Here is a 19,250-nt window from a genome sequence, read left to right on the forward strand (position 1 = left end):
GATTAACTTTTTCACCTCATTTTGTTTTGTTTAAACATATGTATTTAGGAAAATACTTCATTTCAAACCTTGGTTAAGAATAAATATCTCCACGATCACATTTCAACATTTCTCCCGCCCTTCTTCCGGAGAATTCCCTCTCTGACTGTTGCTATGGAGTCCAGCGAAGCGTCTTGAACGCAAGGCATGACGGTCTGAAATAAAATGCAGGGAAACATTGCAGCGAGACTCTTGCAGAGCTGACCAATCACAGAGCCTGGCTTGGCAGCGACAGCCAATAGGATTCAAGAGTGGGAGGAACCAACGGGCAGTTACACACCTACATTACTTTGGTCAAGCACACAGCGTGAGCATCACACACAGGCGCTACGAGTGAGACTCTTTTCTCTCCTTATACGGAAATCTGCACATAAATAAGGTGAAAACTTTTACATTTATCCTTTTCTACTGCATATTAGTCGGTATAACTAAATATCTAATGTGTTTTTCCGTTCAGAGCAAGCGATACTGTACCTAGTTGACTGCACATCTATATTTAATTCAGCTACGGACTTAAACTTAAATGAAATGATAATAACAAAGATTGATCAGAATAAAAATTAAAATATGCAAAAGTCTTTAATTTAACATAAAAACGCGCGAAGTATTTCTCATTTCTAAAAATAACCATGCCGCCATTCATTTATATTCCACTAATAAAAACACGCATCTCAAAAAGGCATTTGATTTGATAAGTTAAGATTATTTAGTTGGTTTATTCAGTCTGAAGTTATATGAACATTATTTGAAAATAAATATAAGTTTGGGGAAATCTGTGTTGCTGAGTACAGGATTTAGTTCAGGTGTCCATGGCAACAGTAACCTGGCGAAATATGCCACGTGATGTTATGTAATAAAGATGGAATAATGGCCGTGGAGCTTCTGATGTGCTGATTTTATATAATGCCCACCCTGACTCTGATGGCTGACCACCATTCACCAGTTTCACCAGCAGATGCTTGAGGATTGTGGGATTGATTTGGGGCAGGGCACAAAGCATTATGGGTGCGTCACAGGGTGTTGTTTGGGCGTTCACAGATTAAATTCACTCATTCCTCATGAAATGTCTCTGTTTGTGACTTCAGAACCACCATGTCTGACAGAAAGGCCGTGATCAAGAATGCGGACATGTCCGAGGAGATGCAGCAGGACGCTGTGGAGTGCGCCACACAGGCGTTGGAGAAGTACAACATCGAGAAGGACATCGCTGCCTACATCAAGAAGGTAAATTTGGATTTTCCAACTTCGATTCGATACCTTGGAAAATATCGATTTTCGATATCATGGGGAAAACTGCCATATAGATATTTTTATCCAACTTCGATTCGATACCTTGGAAAATATCCATATTCGATACTATTTTCGATATCAAGGGGAAAGCTGCCATATAGACATTTTTATTTTTTTATAATTTGGGTAATTTTGTTGAAATAGATTTCTCACAGCACAGGGAGGCTTTATTTGAATCTTTGAACTAAATTTACACAAGTAAACCGTCATCAATAGCATAAGAACAAATAAACACATTGCAAATGGAATGACAAATGAAGTAAACACAGCTTTTAGTGGTTCAGGTGGGTCTAACAGCAGTATTCATTTAAGAAATACTAATTAAGTATAATTACAAACGAAGAAATTGAAGTCGTCATGAAATCAAAATTGACCCCATTTACTTTGTTAGTGCACATTACTAGTCTTGTGGTGAACAATTCATCCGTGAACGTTAACACACAGAGTACATGTTTGTCGTGGTAATCTTTGATCATTTGCTTGCGCTCTGGAATGGTGTTCCCTCTCGACCGTTTGACGGCTTGGGTTGAATATCTTTAACAACCGTTCGTCTGCTAAAGTAAAACCCTGCCCTCTATTCAATATTCCGTTTCACTTGGAAATGCGTCACAAACCAGAAGTTGCTACAGACTTAACTTCAGTGTAATGTAGACTTAAAAAAAAAAGTAATCGGATATATAATAACCCCTAATGGTCTTCATTGTAAATATTAAATACAGATCAATGTTTAAAGTTACAAATCCTTATTAGGCTGCTGTCCCTTTAAAAACACGGATCCAATATACTGATACACAACATGCGTTTGCTTTCTCAACTGTGTACATTCCAAAATTGTTTACATGAATACGTGCCAAAATGGGAATTTTGGAAACATTTTTGTGTGTATTTGACAGTTTATACGTGTAATTAGCCATGACAAACAACTCAATTTGGTTCTCGAGAGCTGTTTGAGCGGCAGCTTTATGTGCACTCCGCTTGTATAGTATCAGTGGTGTGAGCGTGAAACCTGCGGGAGTTATAATTATGCCCAATACAAGCACTAGGCTATTCAACCGCAGCGAATGATACGAGTGAGTGAGAGGAGAAGGTGTGTGTCAGTTCACCGCCGGAGAGAAGAGAGAGAGAATGCGCCAGAAAATGAGGATTGGAACCGGCTCAGATATTTCAGTATCGATGTGCATCTAAATATCGATATTTTTGACAACACTAGTTGGACTGAACACTTTATGGGCGTCCATTTTCTTTGTGAGGTTTATATTTAGCAGTGAAGATGTGCTCATGAATACTTTATCGTCAGGTTATTGGTGATGTCAACCCAGAATCAGCATTAACTGAATGTTTCTGGCCTTATTGTGCATGATTCATTGGTTATTCCAAGTTGCAATGCATCTTTGCATTTTTTTTTTTTTTTTTTTTTAACCCATTCCTTCTGAGGTCAGGCCTTTCGCTTTGAGTATATGTGTTGAAAACAGCATTTCATATTGATTGACTTTAAATGTATTCTTTCCATGCAGGAGTTTGACAAAAAGTACAACCCCACCTGGCATTGCATTGTGGGAAGGAACTTCGGGAGTTACGTGACTCACGAGACCAAACACTTCATCTACTTCTACCTGGGTCAGGTGGCCATCCTGCTCTTCAAGTCGGGCTGAGCGCCGGCAACACGATTCAACAGACCGCTTTGAACTGACTGTACTGACGAGGCGAACCATTCCTGTACTGGGACCTGCCTTCTCTCGGCTGCTTCTCTGCTCCTTTCATTCTGATTATTGTTTAGAAAACGGCCATTCGGGAGGGAAATGCCATAAAGAAACAACTGTATTTATTTTTGTTTTCTATACAGCGTTTTATGTCACCTGCGTTTTTTTAATTAAAGCAAAATGGTTTGGCCGTTTGCCTGGAGTTTTGTGTCTGAAGGTTTATGGTGCAACATCATCTTAGGATGGTAATAGGAACTATAGTTATTTAGAGGGGAAACGGGAATGAAAAATAAATTCTTAGTTTTTTTTTTATTTGTAATTGACTTTTTATCTCCAAATTTTGTAGCAACCTGCAATTCTGAGGAAAAAGTCAATTGTGAGAGATGAAAAAGTCAGAATTTTGAGTTATTACATAATTCTTCAGAATTGCGAGTCAAAATGAATGGTTCCACTTTTAGTCTGTGGTGGAAACATGCGTCCATAATCGTTCCCACATCTCACAAACTTTTAGACTGGAGTTTTGTCCATCTATTGATGAAACAGCAGCATGAAAGTTATGCAAGTGTGAACTTGAGTAATATTTGTTGAAATTGAATATGAACAGGGTTGTACTTTGGTTTCAATTTCAAGTTAATATTGATTTTTATATTTATACATCATATTAATTGTAATAATTTTTAGTGATCTCGCAGCCACTGTGATCATGGATTTGCTCAAATCCAGTCAGGATGGACTCGCATCCAACAAACTTCAAAGTCACATTTGATTCAAGATGTGCATCTTATGGAATAAGAACACAAAGCTAGGCATAACTCGTATTAGGCAAAATAGGTTGATGGGAACATTAACTTGTACATTCATGTCAGGATTAATATAAAAACATTTCTAACAATAGTGGTGTACACTCACCACAGACCATTCAACCTAAAAATAGCCACTAGAGATGAATGCTCAAAGACAAACTGATTTAGAAACGTAAAGTGCTATTGCTTATAACAATACTTATTTTAAGCTGACTGCAATGGAACATCTGCAAAGCTATTTTTAAAATAATACCTTGTATAGACAAATTTCAAACATGGTCCAATAGCAAAGTTACTTTCACACAATCTAACGAACATGCAGAATGATTTGGTATGCAACAAATAAAATAATGCAAGAAAATAAAATTAAAAAAAAGAGGCAGAGAACGTGATATGGGTCGAGACTTTATTTGCAGTTTAGAAAACCAGTTTGTGTGGGTAGACTCCATTGGACAGGGAGAATGTGGAGCGCAGGTATCCCTTGAGCTCAGGGACCTTCTTGATCAGAGGAAGCAGAAGAGAATCCACTGCTTTCTGGTCCGCCTTGCGCTGCTCCGTCAACTGGTACTTCTGCAGAGAGAGAACAACAAACATCAGAACACTCAGTTACGGTCACAGACAGAGTCTCCATCCGGAGTCCTGCTCAAGCGTCCGGTTGACTAGAGTTGACGGGGTTTTACCTCCTTCTCTGTGTCGAAGATTTCTCCCTCCTGGTGCTTGGGTTTCCTCATCTTCTTCTTCTTGAAGTAGGAATCGACCAGTGTACTGGGGAACTTGACGCCGGAGATGTCCAGCTTGGTGTTGGTGGCGATGCAGAACTTCTGGTGAGCTCTACGCAGAGGCACTCGGTTCAGAGCCAGAGGACCTGAGAGAGACAAGAGACGGGCATCAATTATTCACTCCCACAAACTGCAACACAAACTGCACAATAAAAGCTGCACACTAATGGGGGGGAAAGGGACATTGCAAGGTTTTGATTTCACAAGATGACTTGAACTATAAATTAATAAATATTAATCATTCTAGAATGATTAGGGTGATTTTGTTGGGGAGTTCATCTACACAAAATTAAAAATGCTCTTTTCAGTCCCAAAGACTTTTTAGACTTGAGCGATTTGGGAAACACTTTGGGTGTGGGTACTTTGTTTTACTCTTCACAAGTTTTCATGCACCACATTCACACTGTTTTTGACCAACTCTCCAATGGATCTCTGAGCTACTGTGAGTGATTGGAGGCGGAGCTCATTTGCATATTCATAGAACCATGTATACTAAATGAGGCAATGGTGTCGAGTTACATTAAAGTTATTTTAAGGCATAAATATTTTTTTCTCAAGGAAAAAACACATTTAAATGTGTAATTTTGGTGATCAAAGATGAGTTAAGGCAGTGGTTCCCAATCCTGGTCCTGGGGACCCACAGCTCTGCACAGTTTGTATGTCTCCCTCATTTAACACACCTGATTCAGATCATCATCTCGTTAGGAAAGAGCTCTATGAACTGAACTGGGTGTGTCAGATAAAGGAGACATATAAAATGTGCAGAGCTGTGGGTCCCCAGGACCAGGATTGGGAACCACTGAGTTAAGGGATAAAATGGACTACTTTCACTAATTACAATACTAATATTGATATACTAGTATTTGTCCATTTTCAAACTGTATAGCATCAAGCTTTTATTTTGACAGGTTGCTGGCAAATTAATAACTTTGCTGCTGGTTTCAGAGTGAAGATCCTTGCATGTTCATGAAACGCAAACATGAACCACACACACACACACGTGTAAATGACATTCTTCACTCTGAAACTGCAACACATTTACTAAAATTGCAGCCTTGACACACCAATCCATTTACAGGAGTCAACATTTGAAGTGGATCAAAAGATTATCAAAGTTGTCCTAAGACGAGAACGGGTATTGTTCAAAATTCATGTATAACTTTGATGAAAGGTTTTGATCCACTTCAAACGTTGACTACTGTATTTTATTTCGATATATGGAGCGGCCCTAGAGAAAATCATCTCCATCCACTGAACAGACGTTGTGTCGCTCACCGGTGACGAGGAGGAGTCCGCTGTCCAGCTGCTTGAGGAAGACCACGCGCTGCAGAAGAAACACAGTCACGGTTAACAGCCTGTAGACGCTCGCTGCAATCCTCATCTGAACCTCTTTTGCAATGCAAATCTCAAGTGCAACTTGTCACCCCAATTCAGCAGAATAAAGTTAACAAGTGTTTGTGTGGGAGAGAGCATCTGCGCAGGTCACTGTTTCGCATGTAGGCGTTTCACCCATTGAGTTGCTACACAAGCATGTGAAAAACAATAGCTATGTTTGGACATTAACTTCCGAGATTTAAAACCAAGGTCTGATGATATTCAATAGGGGTGTAACGAGACCCTCATGTCACGATGCGATACATATCACGATACGATATTATTGTGACACTCCAAGACATGAGGTAAAAGGTTAACCAATTAACTGTTGATTAAAATGCTAAATTTGGCATTACATTGTGGGTGTTAATGAATAGACTACTATAGTGCTGGAAACCCAATGCACAGGACAATAGAGACACCAGAATAACAATATTCATGATTCTGAAGCTGAAAATACAGAATTATTTTAGATGAATATGCTTGCACTGTCACTCACTAGATATATTTAAAATAATGTATGACACGTTTTATTGGTAACATCAGACATTTGACATTATCAGGAACCATTAATATTCCCCATTGCATTATTATACATTATATTCAATATTATTTATAGTTGAATGTAGTACTGAAACTTGAAAAACTCAGATATTTCTATCCACAATACATATCGTTGAATTTTTGTATTGCATTACATTGTGACATGACATATTGTTAATATTCGAGAACAATTTCCCTGTTCTGAGTGGGAAGCAAATGACTTGTTTAAATGACACTTGGTCCATTTATTGAGCTGAACACTGCACATGTACCTTCCCACGGTGGCGTCCGGTCAGCAGGATCAGGACTGTTCCAGGGGTGATGGACTGGCGCAGTTTCCTCCGGTGCTGAGAGAAGGGCTTGATGCCGTGACTCCGCAGCTTACGCCGCACGTCTTCTGTGGGGTAATAACGGGGCTGGACACAGAATACGAGAGAGAGAGAGAGAGAGAGAGAGAGAGAGAGAGAGAGAGAGATGTGAACATTAATGTGGTAAAACCAAATTTACAAAACACACATATTCAATTTCACTCGATATTACTCCAATTCATACTTGCATAACTTTCATGCTGCAATGGTTCATCAATAGGTGAACAAAACTCAGATCTTAACGTTTGCGTGAGATGTGGGACAGACTGAATGGACGCTGGTTTCCACAATAGAATTAAAATGTAACCGGTAATTGTGGACTCTCTCGAATTACGTGATAAAAACTCACAATTCCGACAATTTCCCCTCAGAATTGCGAGATAGTTTAAATTTTTTACTATTATTTTGTGGAGGAAAGTCTTCCATAAGACTAAATATAAGGCTGAACATGGTTACAGAAATATTTGAATAGAATTAGAGATCAGGGTCAAAATTGACATGAATTTTAAACCTATTTTAAAATGGTTAGGCTCATAAACAACCAAGAAAGAATAACTCTGGCCCCAAATCTCAGTGATCTGGTGGTAAATGTCTTCCTCACCATCTTGCGGCGTTTCACAGCACGGGTGCCTCCATTCTTGTCTCCGCCGACAGTTTTGGTGACCGTGTTGGAATTCTTCTTTTCCTTGACTTTCTTCTCCCGGATTTTCTTTTCAACCTGAAACATGAAGACACAGCTTCAGAAAGCCGCTGATGACGGGGTGAGACTGACCCTGGATCAGAGAGCTGCGGTGAACCCTCACCTTCGTCACGGGAGCTTTAGTCTTCCTCTTGTACATGGCCCTGCGAGCGGACATGGCGGAGCGGGAGTAGCGGCCGATGCCCCTGACCAGCACAGGGTTACGGCTGCAGTGTTTACGGGCAACCTTCTTCTTATCGCCCTCAGCCATCTGAGAAAATAAGACTCTTATTAAAATATGAATGCATACAAAGATTTCAGACATTAATAACATGCATCAACCAATAGTAAAGCTGCTCTAAAAGTCAATACAGTTTTTTTATATAGTACTTTTCACATGACATCTCAATATCAGCACTGCTATTTTACCAATTCTAATCACAAATAGAGTAGGGCTCCTAAATTAGACAGTAATTAACATGAAGCATCTGAACTCCTGCATACTGACTGTTGATCGTGCAACTTGTTAAATTAACGCACACCACAATAATAAAGAACTCTCTGCTTATACATACACATATATACACACACCTACAACCATATACACACACACACACATACATGTATGTATATGTGTGTATGTGCATGGTGTTACTACAGTAACTCAACGTGACCAGTTGTAGCATTGCTAACAGGCTAAAGGAAACACATAAACACATTTATAGACTAACAAGCGTCTTTAGAGTCTGTTTTACGCTCTATTCACATGACAAGCCGTCACATATGACTTTATGGTTTTTAATATTAACAGAAACACACAAATCCCGTTTCAGTTCACATGCAGCCAGTGTCGGCCTCAGCGCGCGCCGAACATTCATAACGTACGTTAAAACATACATCACATCCACTAATATTCACATCTATTACTGCTATATGTGTATTAAAACATTTATATATGATCCACAGTGCAATATTACGCGCCGATGAATCAGATTAATGCAGATTGTACTTGGACAAAACAGACACGAAAGCCACAATTACCTTCAGCTAGAAAAAAAAGACCGACATCCGGGCACTTGACGTATATATAGTCGTGACGTGATCCGCTCGGGGTTTTGCTTCCGCTCTTAAAGAAACACGCGCCTCTTTTGGCCACACGACGGGCGCGCGAGTGCCGCTCATCGGCTGAGGAAGGCACATACATTTAAACTATGACTAAAACATTTTTTAATTATCAAAACCTTTGTAATGTTCTTGTCTTTTGTGAAAGTGGCGCAAATTGTAAATTGTATGTTGTAGAAGTGAATTAAAGCAATAAAGCAGGATTAGAAACGTAAGGTCAGATTGCATAGCTCATGTTTATTTTAGTGCTATATATATATATATAGATATAGATATACACACAGGGCCTGAAGTTAACCTTTTTGACCACCAGCCACTGTGGCAGGTGGATTTAAAAATCCACCCGCCACAGTGACTTTTTACCAGCCAATTTTTTTTTTTTTTTTTTGCCTCATAAAAGGTGAAAAAAAAAAAAAAAAGGATTTGCACAAACATTTGTTCTTTAACTTGTAAGAATACACATTTAAGTGCTGTCAAGTTATTAACGAGATCCATACAAGTAACTCTTAGAATACAGTTATAGACCTAGTGCAGCTCGTATGCAAACAAATCACACGCGGCTGTGTTGATGGCTGGGCAGCTGTTAGTTACAGCGTTCAGGAACCGTTAAGCAGAACTAAATTAATATTGTTATTACTGGTAAAGTTACCGGGTAGGCTACCGGACATTTGGACACAACATCTGTGCAACTGTCATTGTACTGTAGCCTATGTCAGCGTTGCATTATCTCATCTCATCTCACCAACAGTTTAATACAACTCACACATTCAAACGTAACTTAGTCAGAGAAGACGCATCTTTCTCTCCGATCACATACGTTCCGAAACACTCAAACTGCGCTGCTTTCACAGATGCTTTCTTTACTCCAGTAATGTGCCGCCACATTTTTAGCTAAAATCCAACGAAACATACAACTTCGTTTGAATGTCAAAGAACAGTGGCAAAAACACACACACACACACACACACAAAAAAAAAAACAATCGCCCCTTTAGTTACTGTTGCTATGTCCGACAAGCTACACCGCGCGCGCTCACGCCAAACCATGATGTCACGCAATGAAAAGCACATCGCGCAGCAGAGACACTGACAACACGCTGACAGACAAGACAGTCCAGGTTACTTTTGATATTAAACAAAGTCTCAACGTTAAAATTTGGTCATTTTTAAAGAAATTTAGACAATACCGTTTTGTGGCTCTGTAATGTATCTTGACAGATCGCTGTGGTGCCTCAAGTTAAAGCTGCTCGTGAACCGATCATCTCTTCCTTCTAGTTAATTTATAGCATCAAATAAACATGAATGAACATAAGAAGGAATGTAGTTTTAACTGCGGAAAAATGTCAGTAGGCTTACTCAGTACACTCCGTTTTTTCAAGTTCAAATCCTCCAACGTTTAACTCTCCTGACTGCTTTGTCGGACAAAAAAAGGCGGATTATGATTGGCCAGATCGCCTGTCAATCAAACTCCCCGCGAAGGGTCGATTCTCATTGGCTGCCTGCCAATGTGGCAGGTAGATTGACAGTGTTACCCGCCAATTGAAGAATTCACCCGCATTTGGCGTGTGGTCGGGTGTTAATTTCAGGCCCTGTATACACATATATACGTATATATCTCGTATATATACACATATACGTATATATACAGATATATACCCCATCTCTCTCTCTATATATATAGCACCATATATATACTTTTTTAACATTTAAAATCCCATGTACAATATGTATGCACATACATTGATTCTGTATATTACATTCTATATATAAGGCAAGGTTTTATATATATATATATACATACACACAAACACTTTTTAACATTTTAAATCCAATGCACAGTATTTTACACGTAATTTTAAAAAACGGTTAGATTTCTACATAATAGCAGTCTAAAACAAGATAACGCTAGATTAATTAACTGATTTAGAATAAGAACATCCTTTAGTCTCCTCAGAGTTATTTATTTAAAGACCGGAAGTGCATCCAAAGGTCATCCGTGTGAATCCGTGTGCTACGGCTGATCCACCTTTGTGAGTGTAGTCTCTATAACTCCATCTATATTAATAAATCTGCATGGCAAGAGGGAAAAAGTAAAGGCTGAACATTACAGTGGCGTATTATACAGCTCATTCTTTATTGATAAGAACAGTCAGGGCTCTGGCCGGTGAACATGTCAACATTCTATACAAAATCATTTAGTAAAGTCCATAATCAAGAGTTTTTTTTTACATGGAGTTGAATCACAACAGAATGAATATATTACATTTCTGGAAAGCATGGAGATGGTTAATCCAGCCGGATGTTGAATTAGGCACAGAGACTAAAGTACAGCAAGGCACGATACTTCCAGCATCACCGAACCGTAACCAAACACGAACTCCTGCACAGACACGGCTCCATCACTCAATCACATGACCCTTTTACAAGAACAATAATCATGTGCAAAATTCCACGTTTGTACACAGACTATGTTTTTCTTACAGACATTGGGACGGTGTTAATTAGGCTTTGAATTAGACTTGATTTGTTTGCAGCAACGTGTGTGTGTGTGTGTGTGATGTTCTCAGTTTGTGTTTTCCAGGACGATTGCGATTCCCTGACCGCCACCGATGCAGGCAGAGCCGACCGCATACTTTCCCCCGCGTCTCCTGGGAACAGAGAACACAACACATCACATGACTTCATGCTATATAAATACAGCAATGCATGATCGGGATTACACAGCCTGAAAATGGCTCTTAAAACCCATTTTACTGCCATAATGTGAAACAGGATATTCAGATCTAAACTTAAAACAGTCGTATTTGATTTTGCTTATAAACTATAAACACCATTATTGTGTTATTTTTCTTTTCTGATTATTTATGTATGGTCTGATGTGTTTTATCTATGTTTTTGATGTATGCTCTTATTAATGTATGTTGAGGATGATTCAACAAGTGTTGTTTTAATCAGTGCTCTATATTCTTGATTAATAAAATAAAAAAAGGACGTTCCATAATGATGCTTTATTTCCAAATGTGTCATTATTTTCTATAACTGCAATAATCATTATTGTTAACCAGCATTCAATTACTTCGTTAACCACTTGTAAGCAGCATTGCATAAACAATGGCTAAATATCTATTTGAGTCCTTGAGACAAAAAAGTAATACATTTTACATTTTTTTCTTCATGATAACATGCATGAATGAGTGATGTACAGTTAGATCAGAAATGTGCATTCAGAAAGTCATTTCATGTTGACTTTGAACGGGATCTATGTAAATAGGTCACAGTAGATGTGTTTTCATCCACCTATTTTTATGCAAATTTTGAGATATTTCATAAAAAATGCTGGATGGAAACGCCAAGATACACATAAACTTTTAAAAATGAGCATAAAGACATATGCACTCAATTGAGGCGGATTATTTTCTTATCCGATAAGAAAACATGCATAAATAAACTACAATAGAAACATATTTACTGAATACATCCTCAATGTGCAACAAAAACCTGCCACAATCAAAGCTGTGATTGGATAACTGGACTAACCAGCGGACCAATCGCATCACAGCATCTCAGATGTTGGTTTGGTGGCTCTGAAACGCCTGAGCAAAAGTCTGTCATCAGAATGATTTGGTTTAATTCCCTCCAGAAGCGTCTCGCACGATTGCGTTCCCAAACACCAGCATCCGAACGCAAGAACATTACAGCGTTTATTACATTTCGTCTGACACTCTGAGACTAAACTCATTTATAATGGAGGGAAACTTCTATTTTTATTACAGATATTTTGTGTCAGTTTCCCAGGAAGTGCCGATTTAGTGCCCTTGAACACATGGGATCGAAACAATGCTTTATTTGCAAATGTTTTATGTGATATTCCAAGTTAAATTCACCACTTTGGAGGGAAACATTGCTATTGTGAGTGTGTTCACCTGAGCTCGTGAACGAGGTGCGCAGTGATTCTGGTCCCAGAGGCTCCGAGCGGGTGTCCGATGGCGATGGCTCCTCCGTTAACATTGGTCTTCTCAGGGTCCAAGCCCAAAGCTTTAGCCACTGCCAGATACTGAGCAGCGAACGCTTCGTTGACCTGACAGATGCAGAAAACAGATATATGAAACCCTGCTTGACAATCTTTGAAAAACATCGCTAACTAAATCCACTCTTCATCATTTAAGTGGGCATTCTCTGAAGTTAAAAAAGACGTCAACTCATGCAGTGTGATGAGCCTAATAAGAAACCTAGAGTATGTAAATATTATTCTACCTCCACCAGGTCCATGTCTTTGAGTGAGAGACCAGCCTTCTTCAGGGCTTCGGTGATGGCAGGTACAGGCCCTGTTGTATTTACAAAATATTATATACCTTTTCTTTTTTTTTCTAAGTATAGATGAATACGTTGGTGGATATTGGACTCACCGATTCCCATGATGCTGGGATCACAGCCTGAGATGTGATAGGCCACAATTCTAGCCAATGGTGTCAGTTTGTGAGCCTTCAGAGCGTCCTCACTGGCTATGACCACAGCAGCAGCTCCATCAGACACGCCCTGTGGGCGGAGCCAGTGACATCATGAAGACATGCAAATACACTGCAAAATGCAAAATCACTAGTGGCACTGCTGACTAACATTCACATATACATATACACATATATATATATATATATATATATATATATATACAGAATATATGGTTGATAAGACTTTTTCTTCTCTTCTGCTCACCCAGGCTGCATTTATTTGATTATAAATACAGTAAAAATAGTAATATTGTGAAATATTATTACAATTTAAAAGAATCATTGTCTATGTGAATATATTGTTAAAATGTAATTTATATCCTGTGATCAAAACTGAATTTTCAGCATCATTACTCCAGTCTTCAATGTCACATGATCCTTCAGAAATCACTCTAATATGATGATTTGATGCTCAAGAAACATTTATGATTATTATCAATGTTGAAAACAGATGTGCTGCTTCATATTTTTGTGAAAACAGTGATACACCACATTTAAAAATTTGAGGGGATCCTATCGAGAGAGAAAAATAAATTAATATTTATATTCAGCAAGGACCAATTTGACCATTAAATCGATCAAAAGTGACAGTAAACACATGTATAATACTACAAAATATTTCTATTCAAATAAAATAAATGCTGTTCTTTTGAACTTTCTATTCAAAGAATCCTGAAAAAAAAAAAAAAAAAAAAAATTCACAATTTCCTCCAAAAAAAAAACAATGAAGCAGCACAACCATTTCTTGAGCAGCAAATCAGCATATTAGAATTATTAAAATTAAATTAAAATGCTGTTTAGAAGCACATGTTCTTATGTTCAGTTCTCCTCACCGAAGCGTTGGCTGCAGTGACGGTTCCTGCTTTCTTGAAGACGGTGGGCAGCTTCGCCATCTGCTCCAGCGTGGTCTGAGGACGCGGGTGTTCGTCAGCCGTCATCGACACTTTCCCCTTCTTGGCTTTCACATCGACGGGTGCGATCTCAGCGGTGTAATACCCAGCCTCATGAGCTGCAGCACAGAGAGAGAGATGTGTGTGAGTGTGTGTGAAGCGATGCAGTGCTGGGCTGTCGATCGACACACTCACCTGCTTTCCACCTCTGCTGCGTCCCATACGAGTACTGGTCGCAGTCGTCGCGTGTGATCTGGTATTTCTCTGCCAGGTTTTCTGCTGTGATGCCCATGGGGAGCTTTATGTGCAGATCTGTCAGTCCTGCCCACAGCGTGTCTTCCAGCTGACACACACACACACACACACACCAAATGTTATTCAAAGCTTCATACAGTAAGTACTGTATTCCAAAACCTTACACTAAATACACCCTGTAAATTTCACTGTCTAACCTCGTTTACACCGCAGGTTTTGACGCCCAATTCTGATGTGTTGCCTATATCCGATTTCTTTGACTGTCCGTTATTTCAAGTTATTTCAGTTATGACCCATATCCGATTCATGTGTTTACACTTGCCATACTATCTGAAACGTCGCGCATGCTTAAAGGGGGTTCTTGCACAGATGGGCGAACACGAAATATGCTTGATGCTAGCTCTGTGATATATGAGAAGTTCGCCAAACATCACCATGATTATGAGGCGGAGGAGGACGAAAAGGGCCATCATCATTGCGCATAAACTTCAGTTATTGTGCGAGAGAGATCTCAGGACTGGCGGGAGCATACTGTGGCGGGCTTTAACGAGGAGCAGTGGGTCTGAAATTTTAGGATGACAAGCCAACCTTTGATATGTTGTGTCAACAATATTCCTGTCCTACGACGGCACGACGTTTGTCTCTTTGCAGTCGCTCGTCAGGGTTTCTCTCGTCATTAAACCGCGGAGACGTCGCCTAATGCCTCAGAAAACCCGATCTGCCTGTTTACATGACAGTCAGATTGGCACATATCTGATTTATATCTGATTTATTTCCACATATGAACGAGGCCTGAAACCGATCTGGAAATATCCGAATGCACGAGTTTTTTTCCTGTTTACACGGTCATAGAACACATCCGATCTGTGTCACATGTGAGCGAAAAATCGGAATTGGTTCACATTTGACTGACAGTGTAAACGAGGCCTATATATGCTGGTGTTCTTAGCACTGGTCATGAGGATGAAACGTTAATACATTTATTTTTTAATTGTGAAATTATTCTGGAGTTTTGGTCTAATTCATGCTGTCATTTAGCTGTTGTTATCCAATCCTTTCATTTAAAAGATATGTTTTTACTATTATACTGACACTACCAACAATGTCTTTGGAATATATCCTCAATTTCTTTATTTTGTTTGGTAAATTTATCATCACTTCTTACGATCTCACATTTTTTGATTGAGGCAAACTCACTTCTCAAATCTCTTTAACAAGTAATAAAAAAGTGACAGATTACAGCAGCAATATGAGAGATTTTTAATGCTTAATAAGGTTTAGTCTGCTTTCCTCTGCTTGTTAATGTCGTTTATTTAATGATTTTTTTTTTAAATATGTCAATTTATAATGTTTTTAACTTTATTTATTTAGCTTATGTATGGGTGTTTTTTCATTTATTGTATGCATATGTTGTTTTTTCGCAGTGTTCTGTAAATGCTCTTTAATGTTTGTTTGAATGTTCATGATATTCAGGGTTTTAACCAGTGAATTTCCACTCCTCCTCATTTGTCAATACTAGATAAAAATCATTTTATTGCACTCACTAAGAGCCAATTAAATATTTTGATCAGAGCATAACTAGTCGGTTTTATATGGACAATGTTTCAAAACTCTTACTCGCATGCAATAGCGAGTGGCGTTGATTCTGTTTCCTATGCAATGACATTAGCCAATCATAAGGCGTTTACTGACGCCTTCAAAACAGTTCATTTCAGACTGAGGCTCAGACTGAAGTTTGAAAATAATTGTTTTTCCACATATATATTTGTTTTTTTGAGCAAAAACTTTATTAACAAGTGAACCTAAAGGAACATATAAAAATAATAAAAAAAACAATTTTCATGTCACAACCCATTTAAATTCAGAATCACTGAACACCATGATGATCTTTACCTTCAAATCAACTCCAAACTTCGTCCCGAAGCGGATGTTCCTGACAGCGTAAGGAGCTTGACTCATGCTCTCTGAGCCGCCACACAGGACGACCTCTGACTCCTTCAGGTAGATCTCCTACAGCACAACACACACTGATCAGCATCTCCTGTGAGGAAACTACTGCGCCGTTTCGGTTTCATTTGGGTTGGTACCTGTGCTCCATTGATTATGGACTGGAATCCAGACCCGCAGAGGCGGTTGACAGTCAGCGCCGGCACTGGGATGGGAACGCCACACCGCAGACCCACGTGACGCGCGATGTAGGGAGCGTCAGCAGAGCTCTGAACGACAGAGAGAGAGAGAGAGAGAGAGAGAGAGAGAGAGAGAGAGAGAGAGAGAGAGAGAGAGAGAGAGAGAGAGAAAATTAAACAATAAAACACAACTTCAACATTTATTAGGGGAAAGAGATTGTATCCTACTAGCAGGAAGATGCACTCACACACACACACACACACACACACACACACACACACACACACGCTCACAAACACTCACACACAGTGAATTCTAAACTGTTCAAAAATTCTGAAATGTTGATTAATTGTTCTACTTTTTTTAACCTTATTTATTTCATTTTTATATTTTAATGTATGTATATGTACATATATGATGATTGGAAATGCTTTGGCAATACATTGAAACAATTGTCATGCCAATAAAGCACATATTGAATTGAAATGAGAGAGAGATAGAGAGAGAGAGAGAGAGAGAGAGAGAGAGAGAGAGAGAGAGAGAGAGAGAGAGAGAGAGAGAAAATGAACATGAGAAGATCAGACCTTCTTCCTTGCGTTATCAGTTTGATATGTGCAAATAACTTTATTATGGATCAGTGGTATTTAAATCAAGTGTAAAGTTGCTGAGCTGTAATATTCATTCAATCAGTTATAATATTTGATGCTTGATTTATTTATTTATTTTTGGCCAGGACTCCCTGGGAGAATAGTTACTGTAACTCAATGGGACTTTTCCTGGTTAAATAAAGGTTAAATAAATAAAATAAATACTTGCATGTGGATACTATAGTTACTTGCATGTAGTTACTTGCATACTAATATATATATATATATATATATATATATATATATATATATATATATATATAAAGTATGCAAGTAACTACATGCAAGTAACTATATATAATAGATGACTAAATATGACTAAGCATTGGATAAAGCCAGGTTTCAAAATTCTGGTTTCATTTAGTTGACATTAGAAGTAAAGTTTTTTTTTTTTACAGATTTAGGATTTCTCTTTTTATGTCAACGGTCAGAAAAAAAAGTTTTGACCATATTTATAGGAGTAAAATGTCATATAAACCTGTAAAAGCCTCCAGAATATAGATAAGAAATTATAAAGTTTGGTGTGTGTAAAGCGGCTGAAGTGGAGATTTCCGACTCACAGCTTTAAAAGATATGTTTTGTAGTTGAAATCTGCAGATGCAAACAGATAAAGTAAAACGGGTCAGAGGTCACTCGTCATGCGTCGGGTCAGAGGTCACTCTTCTGCTGGAACTAGACTCACGTACCAACGTTACCAGAAGCCAGTGATTATAGTTTATAAAGTTATAAATATGGATATTTTTCTTTCACAAACGCATGGCTTTGCTTCAGAAGGCCTTTATTAACTCACTAAAGCTTATGAATTACTTTTATGACGGATGGATGCACTTTTTGGGCTTAAAAATCTCAGTTACCATTAACTCCCATTACAAAGCTTAGGAAGAGCCAAGATATTTTTTAATATAACTTCAATTGTGTTCGTCTGAAAGAAGAGAGTCAGGATGGCTTATGTGTGAGTAAACTATGGAATAATTAACATTTTTGGGTGAACTATCCCTTTAAATAAGTAACTGGGATGTTTGCTTTCCACTTGTCTGAAGGAGGCCAATGTATGGAAGCAAAATAACCCAAAATCTCAAAACTGACCAGTGCTTGTAGTGTCTTAAAATTGAATATACTGAATATCATATCCCACCTGCATGACATTTCCCATGATGACACTGTTGACCAGCTCCGGCGCCACATTCCCAGCAGCGAGAGCAGCTTTAGCGGCGTGTTCAGCCAGATCCGTAGCGCTGTGGTCCTTCAGAACGCCTCCATACGTGCCGAACGGCGTCCTCTTGGCCGAGACTATGAACACACCTGGACAAAAACAGACATGAGAGATCTGCTCAGATCAGGGCTGCGTTTCCCAAAGGCATCGCAAGCCTAAGGTGATGGTAGAGACCACTGGTGGCAATTGCTATACGATCAACTTAGGCTTACAGTGCAAACGCAGCCCTGGTCAGTAGTTCCTGCAGTTAATATCAAGAAAATTAACACTTTACAATATGCACAATGTAGAAATGCATTGTAACCATGATACACATTTTATACATTAACATACAAAGAGTAAACATTACAAAAGCAAACACGACTTTTAATGTGTGTCACTGACCTCACCTTTAACCTAATTCTGTCTGTAATGACTGTTATATATAGTTTGATCTGATGCTTGATTTTCCTACAGAACAGGTCACTCTTATTATTTACTTATATGTATTTCAGTTTTGATTATGATGAAGATGATTCAAAATGAAGCTTTGAATCTCTCAATAATTAGCTGAAGACAAAATCCCTTTAAATAAAAAGTAAATTAACTGCACACCCATGAATATTTCAGAGATGTTTAACTGGGTGGGAAAATAAAACGAGAAAATAAATTCAAATAGGAAGCAGAAGGAAAGTATAACAATAAGTGACATTGAAGTTCAAGTGCAGTTTGTATAAGAGCAAAAGCGGACAAAACAAACAAATCATTCGCCTAGTTTCAATATAATGCACTTAATTCAAAGTAAAATATATAAAGTTTACAAACCTCTCAGGAGAGACATGATAGTGATTGTAGTTGAGATGGTGTTATTGACCGTTTGAGCGACACACACACTCACCGCGCCGACCTTTCACCCACTTTACCCTCAACATTCA

The 19,250-nt window shown here is 38.6% G+C and overlaps 3 protein-coding genes across 3 annotated transcripts; 1 reads left to right on the top strand and 2 right to left on the bottom strand.

Moving 5' to 3' along the window:
• The first annotated feature begins 314 nt into the window (after window positions 1-314).
• Window positions 315-4,307, top strand: LOC307173473 (dynein light chain 1, cytoplasmic). Its single transcript, XM_079896622.1, has 3 exons — window positions 315-418; window positions 1,125-1,263; window positions 2,844-4,307. The coding sequence occupies exons 2-3, from the start codon at window positions 1,132-1,134 to the stop codon at window positions 2,979-2,981; spliced, it is 270 nt and encodes an 89-aa protein (XP_079752748.1). The 5' UTR covers window positions 315-418; window positions 1,125-1,131; the 3' UTR covers window positions 2,982-4,307.
• Window positions 4,225-8,624, bottom strand: rpl6 (ribosomal protein L6). The gene is made up of 6 exons (XM_079896596.1): window positions 7,700-8,624; window positions 7,498-7,614; window positions 6,801-6,944; window positions 5,887-5,935; window positions 4,513-4,697; window positions 4,225-4,402 (listed from the first exon to the last, which is right to left on the bottom strand). Exons 1-6 carry the CDS (start codon window positions 7,907-7,909, stop codon window positions 4,250-4,252), a joined length of 858 nt encoding a protein of 285 aa, XP_079752722.1. The 5' UTR covers window positions 7,910-8,624; the 3' UTR covers window positions 4,225-4,249.
• Window positions 8,625-10,811: 2,187 nt separating this feature from the next.
• acaa2 (acetyl-CoA acyltransferase 2) lies at window positions 10,812-19,240 on the bottom strand. The gene is made up of 10 exons (XM_079896574.1): window positions 19,141-19,240; window positions 18,259-18,425; window positions 16,437-16,565; window positions 16,243-16,359; window positions 14,290-14,437; window positions 14,038-14,213; window positions 13,103-13,232; window positions 12,951-13,021; window positions 12,620-12,774; window positions 10,812-11,344 (listed from the first exon to the last, which is right to left on the bottom strand). The coding sequence occupies exons 1-10, from the start codon at window positions 19,154-19,156 to the stop codon at window positions 11,260-11,262; spliced, it is 1,194 nt and encodes a 397-aa protein (XP_079752700.1). The 5' UTR covers window positions 19,157-19,240; the 3' UTR covers window positions 10,812-11,259.
• Window positions 19,241-19,250: the final 10 nt, after the last annotated feature.

This window comes from Squalius cephalus (genome assembly GCF_949319135.1).
Source record: "Squalius cephalus genome assembly, chromosome: 16".
NCBI classification, from domain to species: domain Eukaryota; kingdom Metazoa; phylum Chordata; class Actinopteri; order Cypriniformes; family Leuciscidae; genus Squalius; species Squalius cephalus.